The sequence below is a fragment of the Zootoca vivipara genome, chromosome 9 (assembly GCF_965207765.1).
Source record: "Zootoca vivipara chromosome 9, rZooViv2.hap1.1, whole genome shotgun sequence".
Classification (NCBI taxonomy): domain Eukaryota; kingdom Metazoa; phylum Chordata; class Lepidosauria; order Squamata; family Lacertidae; genus Zootoca; species Zootoca vivipara.
The window spans coordinates 23,218,194-23,240,319 of NC_142592.1; the positions used below are offsets into that span (position 1 = coordinate 23,218,194).

The 22,126-nt window shown below is 43.3% G+C and overlaps 1 protein-coding gene across 3 annotated transcripts; it reads right to left on the reverse strand.

Moving 5' to 3' along the window:
• Positions 1-2,728: 2,728 nt before the first annotated feature.
• Positions 2,729-22,124, reverse strand: PUS7L (pseudouridine synthase 7 like). Of its 3 annotated transcripts, none has more exons than XM_060279618.2 (9): positions 22,066-22,124; positions 19,086-20,005; positions 16,115-16,274; positions 13,767-13,962; positions 12,354-12,452; positions 11,707-11,788; positions 7,543-7,820; positions 5,558-5,611; positions 2,729-4,999 (listed from the first exon to the last, which is right to left on the reverse strand). In XM_060279618.2, exons 2-9 carry the CDS (start codon positions 19,987-19,989, stop codon positions 4,673-4,675), a joined length of 2,100 nt encoding a protein of 699 aa, XP_060135601.1. In that variant the 5' UTR covers positions 19,990-20,005; positions 22,066-22,124; the 3' UTR covers positions 2,729-4,672. The 3 variants fall into 3 exon arrangements, with proteins under 3 accessions (XP_060135601.1, XP_060135602.2, XP_060135603.1); XM_060279619.2 differs by lacking the exon at positions 22,066-22,124 and adding an exon at positions 21,626-22,035; XM_060279620.2 differs by lacking the exon at positions 22,066-22,124 and adding an exon at positions 21,495-21,796.
• Between the last annotated feature and the right edge of the window lie 2 nt (positions 22,125-22,126).

Here is a 22,126-nt window from a genome sequence, read left to right on the forward strand (position 1 = left end):
TGCTTTGATGGTGTTTCCTGCTTGGCAGGGGGTTGAACTGGATGGCCCTTGTGGTCTCTTCCAACTCTATGATTCTATGATTCTAACTCCCTGAGCAAGCCGCAGAGTGAGCCAGTCGGGGCTTCTCCTCCATGGCGGCAACTGCATCATGCGGCAGCGGCCATTGGAGGTGGTCAGCCCCGTCCAGCCTGCTGCCCCCTGCCCAGCCTGTTGCCCAGGGCAGCGGGCCCCCTATTACTACGCCACTGCACACATGCTTCAGGCTGTTGTGCAGAAGGAAGCTGCACATATCTCCTGCTGTGAGACAATTTTATATTCCATGCAAGGAAGGATGTCATTGACATGGAGATTTATGTGTGATTCCCACTTCACACAAGTGAAGTCACTACAGTATCGGGCAATGAGATTGTTCACACGTTAACTGTACATATGCTGAACTGTTCCTAAGAAAAAGTGTATCGAAGCTGATTTTTAGAATGACTAAGTGAAGCTGTTTTGCTCATGCATACATGCAATCTGTCCACACAGCTGTGGTTGTGAGCACACAATGGGGAATGGAGAAGCTTGTAGACTCCAGAACATGCACCAGTGCCCATTGAGCTTTGGCTCGGACTAGCATAGTTTTAACATTCGTATTTTCCGAGCCGAAACTCAATAATGACTGATCTGAAGCTCAAGAATTGCAACTTTCACATATCACTACTATATGCTGAACAAGACAATTCAAGTTTAGGGTGGATTCATAGTTGCACAAGAATGGTGTAATAAAACAAATAACAATGCCCTGGGAGATTTGCCTCATCAAGGATTAAATAGCCTAGGACTGTATATAAAACAAACAGAATTTATTTTCCAGGACGTATTGCAATATATTTTTCGTCTACAAAAAATGTTGTAATTCCCAAAGAATTAAACAAAAACTTCTGTAAGGCAATTCCTTTGATTGGACCAATTTCTCTTGCTGGTAAAAGGATGCAAGCTTTGTGATTTCACAGATTGGCAATTTAAATTCTCAGATTATATGATGAATAAAGGGTGCTTTTTATGCAATACAAATAGTGGCATACAAACTCTTTTAGCCTAACAAAAATGCCTATGATAACATCTAAACAGCATCTGTATATAGATGGTTATTGTCCAACGGCAAAAAAATGGTCAACCCATGGTTTTTTATTTGATAGTTACGAACCTGCATTTCTGAAGGACCATTAAAATACAGAATGTCCCATCACCATTCATCATCTATCCAGAACCGCTCTGACTCATTGTCAAGTAAAGGTAAAGGTAAAGGGACCCCTGACCATTAGGTCCAGTCGTGACCGACTCTGGGGTTGCGCGCTCATCTCGCATTATTGGCCGAGGGAGCCGGCGTATAGCTTCCAGGTCATGTGGCCAGCATGACAAAGCCGCTTCTGGTGAACCAGAGCAGCACACGGAAACGCTGTTTACCTTCCCGCCGGCGCGGTACCTATTTATCTACTTGCATTTTGATGTGCTTTCGAACAGCTAGGTTGGCAGGAGCTGGGACCAAGCAACGGGAGCTCACCCCGTCACAGGGATTCGAACCGCCGACCTTCTGATCAGCAAGCCCTAGGCTCAGTGGTTTAACCACAGCGCCACCTGGGTCAAGTACTGTAACTCAAATTTGGTGGGGATGTAATGGGTAAAGTCTGTGCTTCCAAAAACTCACTTCTTGCTCTCAGGTAATCCTATAGCCTTTAGAAATAGAATCAGAGGCTGAACCCCCTAGAGTAAGATGCATCACCCCAGGAAAAATCTGAAATAATACCAACAGCATTCTACACGTCATTTAAATAAATGGCTGGTGTTGCTTCCCACCCCCATTAATTCCTGCAAAGTTACAGCGCCACCTGCAGATGAAGCAGAATACATGCAACTAATGTCTATATGCTACCTTGCATCATATTTTTAATCTTTTTGCAACTGGTGAGGATTCCAAATCACCCTGCTTGTGATTTATGGCTGCATCTCCTCCTTTTTTTTTTGCAGGGATTCACACACTGCACAATGGCATCCTTCCCCTCTCTGATATGCTCTAAAAACATTGGGAATACAGCTAACTGTTGTGCCTTTTAAGGACAGGATGTGTATTCCCACTGTTTATAAAAGAACAGGTTCGCAATGAGAAGCTGTTTAAAAGGCTCGTCTTTTTGGTTGCTGATTTAAGATAACTGTAAAGCAGCTCGCAGAGGGGGCCACAGTGTTGCTGTTGCTTCTTAAGCTGATGCAGTAGGTTGAGTTAATGATTCCTATAAGGCAAATTACGCAGTGTTATGTAACTGGAGATCACATTGTGCAAGTATGCAAACTCCATTCACTCCACTGCACTATAGTTTATACCAGAGGTGGGTGGATTTCAAGCTAGCAGGTTATATTTTGATTTTTGCGTACAACAACCCTAACGTCTACCAGCTGGAACCAAGTGCAATACAGTGACTTTCATGGAATTGTAGAATTAGAAGGGACCCCAAGGATCATCTAGTCCAACCCCCTGCAATGCAGGAATATGCAGTTGTCCCATACAGGGATTGAACCTGCAACCGTTGCATTATCAGCACCATGCTCTAACCCACTGAGCTGTCCAATTTTTTGAAAGGGGGGTGGACACAGAATGAGGGGAAAGGGAACGTCAGAATACATCTCAACCCAGAAATTTTGTTATCAGTAGCAGAACTGACCTAGAAGTCCTTTAAACACAAAAACCCAGTCCTGGTTTACATTATATTTTCATTCCATTATACAACAGTTTAGTATTCACATAGGCTAACACTGTTGAGCTCAATGGAGCAGCAGAGTCTATTAATATAACACAACTGCCCACTTGGAACAATGCAATTCTCTTATGTGTCATTCTGGAGCCAGGCCCCAAAGTCTTATCTTAATAGCTGTTACTCCACTCCATATAGGGATTCTTCATTTACTCACACTAGAAGGATCTCAGGGCATAGCAACAGTTTGTGGATAAACAAACACAGGAGGTCTCTTAGGAAGATATGCTGAACCATAGTCCATTCAAACCAAACAACCCCACATGTGTCCCCTGTGCCTTATGCAAAGAGAGCTGCATGGCCTGATCTGGAGTCAAACCCAATGGCTGCATTTTCCTGACTTGCAGAAGGTGGCATTGAACTGGAAGTATAAAGGAAGGGCAGAGCAGGCAATGGAGTGAGGGGAGCAAAGACCTTAGATATGGATGGTAGAACCAAAGGCCTAAAAAAGAGAAAGAGAAGAGAAACAAGCAGCTGAGGAAAGGAGGAGCCAAAGAAAAGGGGGCTGGGAACAGGAAGGAGAGTGTGGTTTTGACAGGAAAGAGGGGGCTTGGTATATGAAGGATAGTTAGTTTTGACAGGATGCAGCAGCAAGAAAGACTAGGGAACTTAAGTCCAAAAGGCAGAGGGTCAGGAGAACAATATGCTCCTACCTAATGATGCTATGTCAGAAGGTAGTGCTGGGTGGCCACTGAATCTCCACCCCCATAGTTCTGCCCGGACACTGAGGTCCAGTTCTGAGGGCCTTCTGGCGGTTCCCTCACTGTGAGAAGTGAGGTTACAGGGAATGAGGCAGAGGGCCTTCTCGGTGGTGGCGCCCGCCCTGTGGAATGCCCTCCTGTCAGATGTCAAGGAAATAAACAACTACCAGACTTTTAGAAGACATCTGAAGGCAGCCCTGTTTAGGGAAGTTTTTAAGGTTTGATGTTTTATTGTGTTTTTATTCTGCTGGGAGCTGCCCAGGGTGGCTGGGGAAACCCAGCCAGATGGGTGGGGTATAAATTAAAAAAAATATTATTATTTACCATGCGGGATTTGTCCAGGGCACTTCAAATATTTTTCTTTGCACTAGGATGCAATGGCTGGGATAGAATAAGTTCAGAGTTAGTATCATCAGCTTGTAGGTGACACACACAGTTCTGTTCAGGGCCGTCTTACCCATAGGCGATAGGAGTGCGGTGCAGGACACCCGGGCGCCGGACTCTCAGGGGTGCCAGGCCAAGAGTGTCAAGGGCCCGAGAGTTGAGTTCAGGAAAGAGCCCGCTCGTCGGTCGGAGCGCCGCGACGGGCTCTTCTACCGCATATGCTTAAGACAGCCCTGTTCTGTTTTTCATTCCTTTTCATTATCTGCACTTTCACCCTGCTCTTCAGCCCCCCCAAAAGTCCCAAGACCAGGCCGCCATAATGGCCAATAAAAACAAAGCAATTTGAAAGCAGAGTGGAGGGGGGGGGAATCAGTCTTAAAAGAACACTGAAAGCCAGATTTCACCCAGTGCCAAAGAGAAATTGGAGAGCTCCAGAATGCAGGGCCTGTGGTATGAATACTCAGGTGCAGGATAGGTGAGCAATAACAAGTTGAAACTTAATGTGTGTATAAGGCAAAGAATTAGACGCTGGTCCAATTTAGGAGCACAGGGATGTTGGGTTTACCTGTTCGGGAAGCATAAGGCTGGCAACTTGGCTGTACTCCTGCACTGTCTTGTTACAGTAGATCCAAGGTGGGAGGATCTGGCCCAAGACATTTTGCAGCCTGAGGAAAAGCAGCCCCTACCTCCCCCAAGCCAAAGTGTAGCACCGTGTTTTTTTTCTACGCAGCCCCATACCATTTTTATTGAGCGTGCCATATTTCTATACAGAGAAGCTTTGCCTTTTCTTTTCTTTTTTTAAAGATTGCACTTCATTATTTCCCCCAAACAAACAGTGGCGTAACACGAAGGATCAAGCCGAAACGACACCGAAAGAGAAGTTTCGGGATCTTTCGGGGAATTGTCCCCAGTTCCTATCGGTTCTTCGCCGCTTTTTACAAAACTGTACGACAGATCGCGCGGATACTTCAGGAGATGTCGGTAGCACCCGGGCACGTTCAGCTGTAATGACGGAAGCCTGAACTGGCGCATCTGCAGCCCATCACGGGCAAGTCTTTTGCGATACCACTCCCCGACTTTGTTAGTGGGATAGCGGACGTTGTAGCCAGCCATTGGGATAATCACCTTTGGGAAGAAAAAAGTAAGGTGAGCATATCTATTGAAGGGGAGCGGGTTTGCATAAAAGCACATGTATGCATGCCCAGGAGATGTCAGAACAAAGGAACACAGAGGAATTGCTGGTTGCCCGGGGTGGGTGGGTGGAGGAAGTGTGGTAGCGAGAGCACCCTGCAAAATGCACACAGATCTGGATTTTTGGTTTGGGTTGGCATTTCCTTCTACAGTCGTACCTTGCATCTCGAACGCCTTGGTTCCCAAACAAATCAGCTCCCGAACGATCAAAACCCATAAGTGAGTGCCAGTTTTCAAACGATTTTCGGAAGCCGAATGTCCAGCACGGCTTCCGATTGGCTGCAGGAGCTTCCTGCAGCCAATCAGAAACCGTGCTTTGGTTTCCGAATGTTTTGGAAGTCGAACGGACTTCCGGAACGGATTCCATTCAACTTCCAAGGTACGACTGTATTGATATTTTCCAGTGATCAAGCTATGCCTGTAACTTAAAGTGTATGCCTTAAGCCTAGTGCTCCTTTAATACTTTAAAGAAATACATGGCCCAAAACATACCTGATTTATTGCATATTCTTTGGCTTCTTCTTCTGCAGCTGTTACTACGTGGACCTGGTATAAAAAACGGGGGGAAAGTATGTACCATGTTGCTTTTTATTGACTTCTTCTAGAGATTTCTATTACCATCCTTCAAATAATTCCCAGGCCAGTTTGCAATGCAGTATTTAAGGTTAAAAACATAAATGCAAGGATTCAGGTTGCAATCCTAACCCCAGTTAGCAGGCAGTAAGCCCCAGCGGGTCTTGCTCAGAGTAGACATGGCTAGGCTAGGCTTGTACTATTAGAGCTTAGCTAGTAGAGGGAGGGAAGAGACTGTGTTAGCCATCAAGGTATAGCTGATTCTATCTACCTGTCCCCAAGAGGGAACAGCTGCCCAAGAAACTGTGTCTGGTCTTTTGATCTTATATTAGTATTAGGGCTATTTTGGAATATTAACTGGCATGCTTGCTTCATTTTTTGGTGATATATTTCAAAAGAAAAATGAATTGTTGAATTGTTAGTGCTGCAGCGATGCTATCATTTTGACTGCAGTTTTGATTATGTATGATGGTTGTTGCATTATTGTATTTATAGGGCTGCTTCTTATAAACTGCTTTGAGCACATCATGTGAAAAATGCAGTCTATAAACAGACTAAGGATGGATCTACACACAAGAAAAAATGCTATAAATAAGTCAGAAATTAAATCGTTATAATGAAAGGGGGGAAATGCTACGGAAAATTGGACAGAATTTATTTACCCTCTGTCACCACCTGGTGTTGCATGTTTATAATGCATTCAAAACCATGTTTCCATACGAATGTAGCTGAGTCCTAACTAAGGTTCTATGGAAAGGAGCGTCTCTTGAGTGGAATTTCACTACTTGGACATTGCCACTAGTGAGAGGCAGTGAAATTTCTGTAGAATGTGAACCAATTATATACCTACTGTACGCCTACAGTGCAATTCTATGCACGCTTACTCAATTCCATTGATTCAACGGAGCTTACTTTCAGGTGAATTGGTATAAGATTGCAACCCTCGCCATCCTTTAAGAGAAAACATTTCCAAGTTATTTATTGCAAAGGCAAATGGTTGGCTTCAACCAACACAAAATTAGAAACAACTGTTTGACTTGGCTGTGTAGTTATCCCATTCGTAATCACAGAACACACCACTTTAAATGGTAAAGAATGTGAAATTAATGTTAGCCATGCTGAAATAACTTCATGATTAAAGAGTACACGGGCTTCCAACTAGATCACGTCTTCTGATTTTTATTTTTCTGAAATAGCATTTTGAATAATCCAGAGTCTATTTTATGTGTTTAACCTATCTAAATATCTCTACCCTGCCTTTCAGCCAAGGTGAAATGTAGCTGTATTAACTGGGCAGTGCTGTTTCTTCTGAGATGCCATCCACATACAATTTTATTGGCTCCCTAGCCATTATTTTCGAGAAGATCCAATTAAACTAAGCAAAACAAAAAAAACAAACCAAATACAGAGCTCTAGTCCTCATGATAGCAATGATGAGTTTGAAAGCAAGCTGGTAGTATCTACAGAAGACATTATGCACATGGGTAAAAGGTTTTTATTGGTTTACTATTATTTTTTGCAAAAAAAAATATAATTATAGGATATTCTGATTGATAAGTGGGTATGTGACCTGAACTTGCACCAATCAATTTCCTGAACATGTTGACATCATGAATCGAGACTGATTCATCTTATTCCGAAAGGAGCACTGTCCCATTTCATGCATCCAACATCCTGGACCACATTATAGTTCACATAAAAAAAGGCTTGGTTCTCATAAACATGCATAGCAAAATAATCTATAACTGAATGGTTCTGCCAAAACAGACTGCACCTTTTGTAAACACAGAATGTTTATTTATGGAGTACCAGGAAGATGAAAGGCCCCATTCGAATTTTAATGACATTTCACAGATGCAGAGAGGATCAGATTTGCTATCCGTGCCTTTCAAGCTCCTGTTTACCTTGTCATTCAGCGAACAGCTTTCAGAAGGTGTTCCCGAAAAGATGAGGTCGCCAGCCACAACTCTTGTACCGTAGATCTTAATCCGGTAGGAAGCGGCTTCGTTCCAAATCTTACTGCAATATGCATGAACGTAGAAAATACGCATGGAGTGAGGAATACTGAGCCACCCTCGTGCACATCCCTCGTGATTTATACCGTAGCGGTTCAAGGCACGCAGCAGCATCGTTTCTCGGACTTTAAAGTCAGGCAGCATCGCGAGGGTACCTTTGGCGTCCTCTGAAAAACAGAGAAAGCTGATAATGAGCTTCTACACATTCTAATTCTAAGGTGCACCTTCGCAGCGCAACTTCTGTTTCTCCCCCACATATTGTATGAGAAGCAGTGGGTGGTTGAAAGGTGCTGGTTGCTTCTCTTGCCCACTGATTTCCCCCCTTTTGAGTCCTCTCCACCACATTATGCTCTGTGTTTGTTCCCAGTTGAGATTGTGCCCTCTTGGCTTGGACTTCCAAAACTCAAAGAGATGCTTGGACTTCCAAAATTCAAGGAGCCCCAACTTTAAGCTGTTGTATTTATTTATTTATTCATTCATTCATTGGTTTAGAAAACTGAAAGGATCCCTTTTAAAAGCAAAGGAGGCTAATGTCCACTTTCCCATGTCATAAATAGCACTCTCAGGGTCGGATAAATATTTATCTCAGCTACAATGATGATGATGATCTTTTACATATTTCAATCCCCCCCCAAGGCCCAGTTCACAATAATAATAATAATAATAATAATAATAATAATAATAATAATAATAATATTTATACCCCGCCCATCTGGCTGGGTTTCCCCAGCCACTCTGACTGGCTCCCAACAGAATATTAAAAACACTATAAATGCATCAAACATTAAAACATTCCCTAAACAGGGCTGCCTTCAGATGTCTTCTAAATGTAATAATAATAATAATAATAATAATAATAATAATAATAATAATAATAATTTATTATTTATACCCCGCCCATCTGGCCGGGTTCCCCCAGCCACTCTGGGTGGCTTCCAACAAAACATTAAAATACAGAAATCAAACATTAAAAGCTTCCCTAAACAGGGCTGCCTTGAGATGCCTTCTAAAGGTCTGGTAATTGTTGTTTTCTTTGACCTCTGGTGGGAGGGCATTCCACAGGGTGGGTGCCACTACCGAGAAGGCCCTCTGCCTGGTTCCCTGTAACTTGGCTTCTCGTAGCGAGGGAACCGCCAGAAGACCCTCGCGCTGGACCTCAGTGTCCGGGCAGAACGATGGGGGTGGAGACGCTCCTTCAGGTACACTGGGCTGAGGCCATTTAGGGTTTTAAAGGTCAACACCAACACTTTGAATTGTGCTCGGAAATGTACTGGGAGCCAATGTAGGTCTTTCAGGATCTGTGTTATGTGGTCTCGGTGGCCACTCCCAGTCACCAGTCTAGCTGCCTTGCTCTAGACCAGGGGTGGCCAACTTCCAGGAGACTGTGATCTACTCGCAGAGTTATAAACTGGAGGTGATCTACCTCTGTTTTATTGGGATTCAGTTCAAAGTTGTTCAGCTTTTATTAGAGAGGGGAAATGCCCCATTTTAGTGGGGTTCAGGTCAAAGTTGTTCAGCTTTTTTAGAGAGGGGTGCAGGGTAAAAATTTCAGTTGGGGGTAGTCTCCTAATTTTCAGGGGCAAGGGGATTACTCGCTCACCAAAATATCACTGTAAAAACTCAGGGAGGGGAGAGGGGTTGGAGTCGGAGTCGGGTGCTCTTAGACAAAAGCAAAGGAAAAGGAGACAGCGATCGACAGCGATCGACAGCAGCCTCCCGGGGATCGACCAGTCAAGGTTTGTCCCTGGCTTGCTGCCCATGGTTGTCTGGGGAAGACAAACAATGAGCTTGGGTTTGGACACAATACTAACACAAACCATGGCTTAGCTTCAAGAGACCCAAGTGAGAAGCAAAGCGGCCATGATTTCTGCTGCAGCTACCTGCATGCAGATGGTTAGCCATGGTTTGGCTTAGCCATGGTTTGGCTTAGTGTCACGTGCAAAGTGGCTCCCTGTTTCCTTTCCGCTTTCTGCACTATTTCTTCCTGACTGCTGCTGCTTTCTTCTTATCCCATTAGCCACCTTGGCAATTTCAGGCAATCCAGGATCACACAGGGAATGGGGTATCATCCTGGCGCTATGTAGCCCATGTGATTCGACTACATAATGGCACCGTTAAGGACAAGCGAAGTCAATTGAAAGTGAGAGCCAGAGAAGAATTACACTTCCGTAAGGAAAGCAGGAAAATCATCAAGAAAAAGAAGTGCTCTTTTGGGCATGGGTGGGAAAAGAGGGAGTAATTCAGATTTCAAACTTGGAGAAAACTAGTATTTTTGTTTCCAGTTCGTCACCCACACACCCCTTCATTCCTCTAACCAAGGTAAATGTGCTTTTGCTCCAAGTAAGCAATGCTGAGCAAGTCCACTTTTCTGAATGTGTTAGAGCAGGCATTCCCAAACTTCAGCCCTCCAGATGTTTTGGACTACAATTCCCATCTTCCCCAACCACTGGTCCTGTTAGCTAGGGACCATGGGAGTTGTAGGCCAAAACATCTGGAGGGCCGCAGTTTGGGGATGCCTGTGTTAGAGGCAAGAGGAATACTAAATGTGTCCATCAACTCAACTCAAAGGGGGAAATGATGTATCAAAAAATTAAGAAAGTTTTTCCTTATTTTGATTGATTTTCATCGCTGAAAAACAGCATCTTTAGAGCAGATCTGAAACGACATTTTCAGAAAGCCCCTTTCCCAGAAAAAAAACCACAGCAACAGTCGCACCTGCAGATGCTATCAGACACGTACAATCCCCTCACTTACTCACTTCCTTTCTGCTAACCTCCTAACATGGGCAAATGTATACTCTTGTGAGGAGAGGGGGGTCCTTTTTTGCAATTAGTGCCCCCCCCCATTAAAAAGGTGCTGAAAATGATGTAATGCTGTGGTATATATTCTGCAGCTCACTGCTCAATTAGGTGATGATCACTTCCCTTTTTCTATGCAGCTCTTTAGGGCACGGGAAAGCAATTAATTCCTGGCCGTTTGAAGAAAAGGTTAGTTACATCACTGAAGCAGCCAACTCTCTAAGGAGATCCAGTTACACTCGAAGCCTCAAAGAAAAGCCCTGTGGAGGAAAGGGCTATATGGAAAGGAAACTTTGCAGCGAACGTTCAGAAATGTAGGTAAGAGTATTTAAAATTATAGGAGAGATTTTCGTGGGCAAAGACCTAAGGTGGGTCACTGTAGGGTGACAGTAATTGCCGCAGTCACGTAAAAGGGCACCATGCCCATATAATAAGCTTGTCAAAGCAACTAAGTCACATCTTGTCACTGTAGCTCTACTACTTGAACTTGTGTTTTTAAATAAATAAATAAGGTCTGGTGGAGGCAGAGCACATCCAGACATGGGAGATGTGCTATAACTCAAGACATGGGCCAAGTACTGTGCAATTTAACCCACTGTTCACAATGGAGAGCAGAAAAAGACACACAAACACACTGCCCTTCAAGGAACTTCAGGCATCAAACAAAGACTTTCCTATTTCAACAGGCATTTTGAGGGAGTTTTCAGCCTTTAAAAAAAATGAATTGAATTGCTCTTATTCCTTGTACGCTTTAAATACAGTCGTACCTTGGTTGTTGAATGCCCTGGAACTCATACGTTTTGGCTCCCGAACGTTGCAAACCCGGAAGTGACTGTTCCGGTTTGCGAACGTTCTTTAGGAACCTTAATGTCCGACAAGGCTTCAGCGGCTTCCGATTGGCTGCAGGAGCTTCCTGCAGCCAATCAGAAGCTGCAATTTGGTTTTCAAACGTTTTGTAATTCGATCAGACTTCCAGAACAGATTCCGCTCGACTTTCAAGGTACGACTGTATATATTTTATGTATTTTTATATATACATTATGAAATTCTGAATATTAAGCAGTATATCTATATCTTTAAAAAAGCAAATACTGAGAAACCTTTTAAGACACACATACACACACGAGCGCATAACTATTTACCCACTTCCACTGATTTTAATATTGCTTCTGTTAATAAACCCAAATGTTTTTTTCCTCACTACGCAGCAAGGTTTTCTTCCCGCTATATGTTCCATAGGAGATGGCATATTTACCGGTCTGAAGGAAGTATTTCTTCGCTTTGTTTACAGGATCATCTGAATCTTCTGGCGTGAAAAACAATTTCACCGCTTTGACCTTTAAGGCAAGTAAACACAAATGCCATGTTGCTTTATGTGTTCTTAAAAGTTTCTTAAGTTAGCACCAGCTTTGATTCCGAATGGTTGGACTTTTACAAGGGCGACCTATGTCCAAATGTGGCACACACTTAGTCCTCATGGGCTGTTTGGGGTTTTCCCCTCTCCCACTTGGCGTTTTCTAAAGATTTGTATGTACTTCTGCAAACCTTGGGAGTCCCCCTAAGTCTGCACGGTGGGTGCTGTTTTGGCTACATAAGGAAGAACACTCACAGTCTAAACAATGGAAATTAACGGAATGATAATCCGATTTTTAAAAAAGAGCCTGTTCTCTCACACGCTGCCATAAAGCTCACTGAATGATCGTGGGTCAGTACATCTTTTTCAGACTAACCTAGCTCACAAAATTGTAGCAATGTTAGAATAGGGAATAGGAACTGTGTGTAACCCCACCCTTTGTTGTTGTTTAGTCGTTTAGTCGTGTCCGACTCTTCGTGACCCCACTCTACCCCACCCCAATAGCTCTTAGGAGGAAGGGAAGTATAAAATTGTGTGTATGTGTGTACCAGTTCTTCATTCAGCAAAGCCAACCCGATTTGATCCGTCTGTACAGTCTGCCTTTGTCCAAATCGCTGAGGTCCATAGAAATTTATAAAACCATTTTTCTGCAAAGTAGAAAAGTTAAACATACAAAGAATTGTAGCATTTTAGAGTTAGAAGGGACCTAGGTGACTGTGTAGCCTACCCCCATGTTCAATACTAGAATCTTGCAGCTACACCTGACCATTCTTGAATACCTCCAGCGAAGGAAACCCATCGGCTCTTACTGTTAGGAAGTTTCTGCTAAGGTTTCGCTGGAATCTGCTTCCCTGCAATTTCTTTCCCTTGGCTCTAGGTCCTGCCATCTGGAGCAACAGAGAACAAGTCTGTGCCATCCTATTTATTATTATTATTTTTCTTACATTTATATATCACCTCTTCCTTCCATATGTACAGTTCCCAGGTGGTTTCCCATCCAAGCACTGACCAGACCCATTGCTGCTTAGCTTCAGCAAGATGTGCCTTCGGGCCGCACCCTGAGACAGCCCTTCAGATATCTGAAGAAAACTAATCATGGCTCCCTTTAACCTTCTCCAGCCTTCAACCATTCCTCATAGGGCTTGTTCTCTAGACCACTTGGCTACCCCTCTCTAGATGCACTCCAATTTGTCAATATCCTTCTTAAAATGTAGCACCCAGAATTGTACACAGTGTTCCCCAGATGCAGAATAGCATGGAGCTATTACTTCTTGTGATATTGTTATTGTTGTTGTTGTTACTATTACTACTACTACTACTACTACAGTAGTTTATTTCCCACCCTTCATCCTAATGTTCTGGGGCAGATTACGACTATTAAAACACAACATTAATATTAATATACAATGTTACACAGTATTAAACACAGTTTAGACTTATGGGACGCAGGTGGCGCTGTGGGTTAAACCACAGAGCCTAGGGCTTGCCGATCAGAAGGTCGGCGGTTCGAATCCCTGCGACGGGGTGAGCTCCTGTTACTCGGTCCCAGCTCCTGCCAACCTAGCAGTTCGAAAGCACGTCAAAGTGCAAGTAGATAAACAGGGACCGCTACAGCGGGAAGGTAAACGGCGTTTCCGTGCGCTGCTCTGGTTCGCCAGAAGCAGCTTTGTCATGCTGGCCACATGACCTGGAAGCTGTACGCCGGCTCCCTTGGCCAATAATGCGAGATGAGCGCCGCAACCCTAGAGTCGGTCATGACTGGACCTAATGGTCAGGGGTCCCTTTACCTTAGACTTACAAAAATAAGGTGGATCCAAAAATATACACCTCAGGTGCCCAAAGCTAAGGCAAAGAGGTGCATCTTTAGCTTGCAATGCAAATCCAGACACTATGTAGTGTTTTTAAATCATAAGGGCATGAAAGCTAGAAGCAGCATCTTTTGAAATGTACTATTGCTTTACCTTGACGTTCTCAGTTGCTTCATATATTCTCTCCTTTAGGCTCGCAGAACAGTCATTGCTCTGAAGTTTTAAATCTCTGACAATTATATCAAAATGGTTTCCTTGCAATTGACCAAGTCTCAGCGGCTGACTGGCAGAGTGTACATTAGACACACCAATTCCTTTTTTCCCAATTGTGTTTCCAAGTTCTTTCAATCTGCAGAAAGGAAACATTGGAAATGCCATGTCATTTTCTAGATGCTAAATATTTTAACAAGAAAGCGGTTTTCAAAAAAATGAGCTTTCTATAGCATTTTACTGGCAATGGTTTCACTGTGGGGTGGGGGGGAGCATGCCCTTGCTTGGACCTTCAACTTTTGATATTTCGTTGGCACCACTTAACACTGCTGCAAAATACGCATTAGCAGAGATTCTGTAATAATGTGCTCTTGAGTCCCACAATGTGCTAAGATTGTGGCCTGATTTTTACAGGAGGCAGGCCAAACAAAAAGCACTTATTGATAAAAGCATTGCACACACACCTTGCCACTTTCTAATGCACATACGATATGTGTGTAGATGAAGACCACCAGACCATCAATTCTTAGAGTGCTAATGTTGTACATGTATTACCCAGCACATGATAAGTGCATAGGAGCATGATGGGGGCAGACAAAGCATGGGCGTAGTCAGGGAGCAGGCTGTGTGCGGTGGCCGAAACTGCAGAACTCCATTTGGTTTCTCTCCCTGCTGACATTCCTATGCCACTTGAAAATATTACTGTTCTTGCTCTTTGGGCTGATTCTACTAGCTATTTTTGTCTCTCAGCTCAAACTGTGTTTTTAATTGTGGTTGTATATTTACACAGTTGTATCCTACTTTCCCATTTTTAATTTTTGCAAAATGCCCTGGACAACTAACAACCACAAAGAAGTAAAAAAACCAACCAGTGTGCAGATTATTGGAAATGAGAGAATAAGACTTTCTCAAGCTGTGGAAGACAAGCTAAAGAAGATACTGTATTCAAGTTTTGTTTATTTGTTCAATATATAGGGACATTTGTTCAATATATAGGGAAATCAGCCCCGAGTGCTCACTGGAAGGACAGATCCTGAAGCTGAGGCTCCAATACTTTGGCCTCCTCATGAGAAGACTCCCTGGAAAAGAGCCTGATGTTGGGAAAGATGGAGGGCACTAGGAGAAGGGGACGACAGAGGACGAGATGCTTTGACAGTGTTCTCAAAGCTACAAACATGAGTTTGACCAAACTGCGGGAGGCAGTGGAAGGCAGGAGTGCCTGGCGTGCTCTGGTCCATGGGGTCATGAAGAGTCGGACACAACTGAATGACTAAACAACAATAGGGGCATGCATTATAAGCAATATGCATGATAACTAAATAAAAGTAGCGCAACTGAAACACAGAAAGGTATCCTTGCGCCGAGGAATAAGAATTTAACCAAGACCGGCAGGGCAAAGTTGGGGAGTGAGAACAGCATAGTACTCAATAAAAAAAAAAGTATAAGCAGAAATGGCTTAAGAAAAAAGGGAGGGCTAACTAGTAACAGACTCTACAGAATACTTCTGCGAGAAAATATATATAGGGACTTAATCGACATTGCATTTTCAACGTGTTGCCCCAATCTCACACACAATTCTGTGGCAGTTCTACCTGGAAAAACATTTCCTTGGCTTGAATGGGGATTTCATGTGTGTTAGAAGTAAAAGATTAAATGAACACTTCAAGGTCAGATATTTGAACTGTCAGCTGTGTTTTCAATTACAAGCATGTACATTACACACCCAAGGAGAGAAATGGTCCTGCGAGTTTATTTTTGTAAGGCTGACAAGGAAAGAGTCATTATGCTTTAGAGAGCGTTGCAGACAAAGTTTCCTTTTGATGAACAACAGATTCTTGGGGATCAGAACGATGAGAACACAAGTGAAAGGTTCAGCCGATTAACCGTGAAAATTGCTTTAAGACAAGTAATATTACACCATTTTGCTACATATACAGCTGTAGAAATAAACGTCCAAATCAACATGTTTCTCATGTACTGAATGAGCAATGCGTTGAAAAGAAGGGAAATTATTTCTATCTTAATGGTACTCAAGAACACAGCTTATTAATCAAGAGTCCAGAGAGCTGGACAGTAAAGCTGGGAGGATCACATTTGGCTCCCGCGTTACTATATGCGAAGCATACCAAATGACTTTTAACTTTCCATATTGCTTCAAGTGTTAAGAACTCAAAACAAAATGGAACTCCTTTCTAACCAGCAAAATTAAATACCTAGATCTGAATTTAAAAAGAGAGCTAGAGTCTAATTCAAACCATGATGTTAAAGTGGGACCACAAATCTTTCATTACCTTTCAGGCGTCACCTTCTTCACAACCATAGCTTGGTACGTAATGGCCTTCTTGTCCTTAATGCCTGTGTAACTGAAGTCTGAAGGGAAGACGCCAAGTTCGGCAGACAAGAAGCTAATTGCTTCAAGCGTTTCCAGGTTCTCTTTCCGGAGGGTAAAAGCTGCAACCACATTATTGCAGATTCAGTGCACCCAAACATGAATGGTGCCCCCCCCAAATGACTGAGCTAATGGAAGATCTGTTGATAGGATAGTGTAGGCATCAGCTAAGCCATTGAGAAAAAATGGGTTATTTACTGATTAATCCTTGTTCTATGGAAATCGGTAAAACTAAAACAAAGGGAGGCGGGTGGCGCTGTGGGTTAAACCACAGAGCCTAGGGCTTGCCAATCAGAAGGTCGGTGGTTCGAATCCCCGCGACGGGGTGAGCTCCCGTTGCTCGGTCCCTGCTCCTGCCAAAGTAGCAGTTCGAAAGCACATCAAAGTGCAAGTAGATAAATAGGTACCGCTCCAGCAGGAAGGTAAATGGCATTTCCATGTGCTGCTCTGGTTCACCAGAAGTGGCTTAGTCATGCTGGCCACATGACCTGGAAGCTGTACGCTGGCTCCCTCGGCCAATAATGCGAGATGAGCGCCGCAACCCCAGAGTCGGTCATGACTGGACCTAATGGTCAGGGGTCCCTTTACCTTTAAAACAAAGCTGGAGTAGAAATACCCTGTTTTTTTAGGCAGTTTCTAAATGTTAGCAAATGCAGTGTCAAAGTTATTGCTGCTGTCTGTAGGTAACCAGGATGGATAAAAATCCATTATTATTTTAACAATTTTTTTAATTTTTTTTTATTTAAATCACTTTTTTAAATTGGCTTTTGAAAATAAAATGCTTTAGGAGAAAAAATCTTTCTAAAGATAGTTTTCTTTTTAAGTTACATTATAGTCCAAAGGCTATTCATCAGGAAATAAGGATTTGTTTTAAGTTTTTCATGTTTGCTAAAACTCAGTCTGTTGTTTTGGGGTTTTTTAAATTATTTAACCACATCAGTTAACAAACATGGATACATATGGATACACGAATACATGATGCTATTGTTTTAGTTAAATAAATTGTTTAAATTTTTATTAAGGAAATGATTATTTTTCTCCTTCCAATAAAGTATAGCAGAAATGCTGTCCAAATATAGTTAACTTACTAAACCTCACAATAATTTCATAATTACCTGTCCAAGTATTTCTAATAGTGTAATCCAAATCAGCAATTTCTTATATACAGTCATACCTCAGTTTAAGTACACTTTGGTTTGAGTACTTTCAGTTTAAGTACTCCACGGACCCGTCTGGAACAGATTACAGTGGTACCTCGGTTTATGAACACAATTGGTTCCAGAAGTCTGCTCATAAACTGAAGCGTTCATAAACTGAAGCGAACTTTCCCATTGAAAGTTATGGAAAGTGGATTAATCTGTTCCAGACGGTACGCGGAGTACTTAAACTGAAGCGTTCATAAACTGAAGTGAACTTTCCCATTGAAAGTAATGGAAAGTGGTTTAATCCGTTCCAGACGGGTCCGCGGAGTACTCAACCTGAAGCGTACTTAACCCGAAGCATGGGTGTAATTGGTTCCGGAAGTCTGTTCATAAACTGAAGCATTCATAAACTGAAGCGAACTTTCCCATTGAAAGTAATGGAAAGTGAATTAATCCATTTCAGATGGGTCCGCGGTGTTTGTAAACCGAAAATTCATAAACCGAGGTGTTCATAAACCTAGGTTCCACTGTAATCCACTTTCCACTACTCTCAATGGGAAAGTTCGCTTCAGGTTAAGTATGCTTCAGGTTAAGTAGGGACTTCCAGAACCAATTACAGTCATACTTCGGGTTAAGTACGCTTCAGGTTGAGTACTCCGCGGACCCATCTGGAATGGATTAATCCACTTTCCATTACTTTCAATGGGAAAGTTTGCTTCAGGTTAAGTACAGATTTCTGGAACCAATTGTGTACTTAAACCGAGGTACCACTGTAATTTTAAAAACTACTCTGAAAATTTATTATTCCTAAAATGAAACCTTCATCTGGTTGTAAATATTAAGATTATACCAGCAAGAATGAGTCTTTCTGTTAAAAAAAACCCATAAAAGGTTTAAATCAAGTCTTACTGACTAGTGATTTAAATCAATTTGATTTAAATCAAAGGCAGCCTTTAGGTAACCATAGCTGTCACGTAAACTAGTAACATATTTTACTCTATGCTACACAGCAATAACTTGCAGAAATAATATTCTTGCCTGTGCATCACTGGTTCTACCTACTGCCCTCCTAATGCTGCTAGACTACAACTCTCATCAGTTCCAGCCTGCCTTACACGCAACATTAAACCATAGTTTAAAACAAACCATAGTTTAATAAAAAACAAGGAGTTTGCTCCTCTCCCAGTTCATGACTTTGCCACTAGGGGGCAGAAGCAAGCCAGGAACAAGCAGGTTTGATTTTTTTGTGGCATGTGAACCTGGGCTCATTATTTGTTTTCCTCCAAACAAACCTACAAGCGGAAGCTGAGGCGTCTGAGGCAAGCATGAGCCCGCTCGATTCCTGGTTGCACACATCACAACAAACCAAACTCTGGCTTGTTTCCTGGGAACTCTGGCGTAGGGGAGGAGCAAAGTGCTGGTTAAACCATAGTTTATTTTAAACAATGGTTTAACCTTAAGAGCTAACCAGCTTATAGTGATGTGGCTCTTTTTAACAAGTGCTGATTTCATTCAAGCAAGGCCAATCTTACACCTTAATAACTACTGACATATACTATTGTTGTACTGTGTATTTTGGGTCTATGGACCGCAATAAAGCTGTCTGTGTATGACTTCATTGATGTAGATTTTATTAAGACAGTGATACATTAGTCTATGATGGGCTGGTGTATTTTCAAAGTACATATAAACCCTTCCAAGGAAGTGACAAAATCGTTGTTGCATACTTACCTGTGTAAATTTCTTTTCTCATCCCACTGTCAACAGCAGCCCTTTTCCTTGAACCACTTTTCTCACGAAACCTTACTATAATGACCACCTTTTGTTGAGCGTCGGTGAAAGACTTGGTTTCCACAAGCTTCCCAAATTTTTTACTGATAAAGTGGTGAACCATCTTACGGTGTTCCTTATCTCCATCCGGCCTGAAAGCAAACTTTGACTGTTCCAGTTTGGCATCTAAAAATTTCATAAAGCCACATGCCTCCTCTTCAGACACCAGCTGGCAAAGATCTTGGTAGTCCTGATTTGCCTTCACAATCATCTCCCCACATTTTGTCGTCGTGGCTAAGAAAGGGTATTCCTGTCTGATGGCACCATGTAAGCTGGCTCGATTCTTCTTGTCAGGGACTGGACCAAGAGAAAATTCATCTGGAGGAACCGCTCGTTCAGATTTAGATTCCCACATGTCTTTCACACGGCAAGCAAACTGACCGAGTTGCTCCCTTAAGGGCTTATCTAATAAGGAGTCCAGGGTAACAGTTTGGGCAAGGTGATTTTCAGGTACATTATCAGCTTTATGTTCTTCACTTTCTCTAACAGAGAAAGAAAGACATTCTGGGGAACAGCGAACATCATCATCCCGAATGTTGCAATATTCTTCATCTGTGCACAGTTCTGGATGACTCAGTCTCAGCCTTTTGGGATCCTGTTGACAGAACCCAGCTTGTTCCGACAGGCTCTCACAGGATTTATTAGGAGAATCTGCTGTGATCTCATTAACTAACTGCCCAAATGCATTAATTTCTGTTACTACAAAGTCCTTTGGGAATGTTTTTAAGCTGCCGCAGAAGCCAATGTGATCATTCACATAAGTGCAAGAGTGGAATGCCACTGCCCTGTCAGTATCTTCTTCCATTCCAATATTATACAGCCTGGAAAAATAAAGAAAAGATGGATCCAAGTCTTAGAAAATCATACACAATCTCTCTCTGTTAGGTTAAATTTGGAGGAAGTAGCTTATATTCCTTTTCTTTCTTTCTTTCTTTCTTTCTTTCTTTTTCTTTCTTCTTTCTTTAAACAAATCAGCACAATTTTAACATCTGTATACTGTACAAAGGCCAAAATCTTAAGCATGTAACATTTTCAAAGGATGGTTTAATAAACAGGATCTTTTGCTTAGCACTGAAGACTTAGTATTCGTGCTCACTGTTGCCCTCTGCTGCAACATACCCATAATTCAGTGGGTAATGAATGGATAGAAGGAAGTGCTTTGAGCAGGGCTGACAACAGGGGTCAACACCTTGGGGAAGCTGCTGATGGGCCAGTATCATAGCAGACCCATTAGTTCTGTAGCAGTATCACCTCCTCCTTAGACAGCAGGTCCCCCAGAGCATATGCTGCCCCTTTTGCCTGCAAAAGGAGGCATAAATGAGTTGCGACTGCATGGAACAGCTACCACTGTCTCCAGTTGCTCATTTGCTATCTCACTTGCTATTGTGGTAAGGACTGGGTCCATCACGCTGTGTCCAGAGAGTAGAGGTGAACAGGAAGGGAAGCTTCTGCCTGCTCTTTCCACTTGCCTTCTCTTTATGGGTGAAATGCTGGAGAGCAGAACTGGACTGGACCTACTCAGGAACTGGCCAGAGAGAAAGAGAGCAGTACTCTTCCCACTTGTTTTCTCCCTTTAGACATTTAAAGCACACTGCTTCTCCCAAAGAATCCTGGGAACTGCATTTCACCCACCACGAAGCCAAAATTCCCAGCATCTGTAACTCCAGGTTGCTACCTTCCATGCAGCTCAGTTGGTAGAGCATGAGACTCTTAATGTCAGGGCCATGGGTTCGAGCCCCACATTGGACAAAATATTCCTGCATTGCATATCCTATGCCCTTTTAAGATGTGGCTCTTTATTTTGTGTGGGGGAGGGGGTGTTATTGGGTTGTTGTTTTTATTTTGATTATATATATTGTGGTTCTATATTTTGATTTTGTTCTGTGAACCGCCCTGAGACCTCTGGGTAAAGGGCGGTGTATAAATTCAAACAACAACAATATCCTTGTGGTGCCTTCTAAATCTATGATTCATCACAGTGACCAAGTCAGGCCCACATTACTTCTCTTTCTCTGAGAAAGAGAGAAGGGGGCTCAGGGATCCTTGCAAGAGCAGCCCCATTCCCCAGGGTCTGCACTGCTCAAGTCTGAGTCGCATGATGGAAAAGCGACGGTTGCAGGAAGCTGCCGCTTGTTGCTTCCTACCGTATTGCTAGCCAGGCTCTACTTCAGTTGAGGCTAATGCGTAGACCTCCGAGTGCTACTGGAGGGCAAGTCGCATCACCCCTGGGCATTAGCCACACTGGTTGGGATTTGCAGCACGAGAACATCTGGAGGACCACGTGTCTCCTTGATCTTAATGTCTCTCTACCTTGCAGGCAGAAGCTCCCAGGTTCAATCCAGGTAGGGCTGGGGATGCGCGCCCCCCTTTCTGACCCCCTTGGGGAGCCGCTGCCAGTCAGAGTAGGCAACACTGAGGTAGGCGGACCAGCGGTCTCTGACCTGCTGATAAGGCTCTTTTGCGGGCTCGCACAAGGCCGACTCCCCACCGCCGGCGCAACGTTCCAATTGCAATTGTATCCAATTGCACGGAAATCCCCCTGCGAACACTTAGCACGACCCGCGCGGCTCAGAAGGACCCCTGGCGGCAATAGCGGTAGAGCTACTGGAAGGAATCTTCCATCTAGCCGCGCGGTAGGGGGGGGGGATAAAGAGGAAGAACCAAGGAAGTCACAGCATACCACTTTCATCAAAGTAGGGGTGGAGCCAGAGGCAAGGAAGGAGAAAGAGTAGAGGAGGAGGAGGCGATAGGATTGTATCATTGTCTCACAAAAGATAGACCAAAACCCCGCGCAAGGTATCTGATTAAAACATTTGGGCCGGAGAAGCGATAAAGCGTGGCGAAACGCCACCCCACCTCCTGTCCACCGCCCCCTTGGTACCTCCCGCATAGGTTTGTAGATGCTTTCTCGATGGGGCCGAGCCTGTTTAATGGAGCGCGTG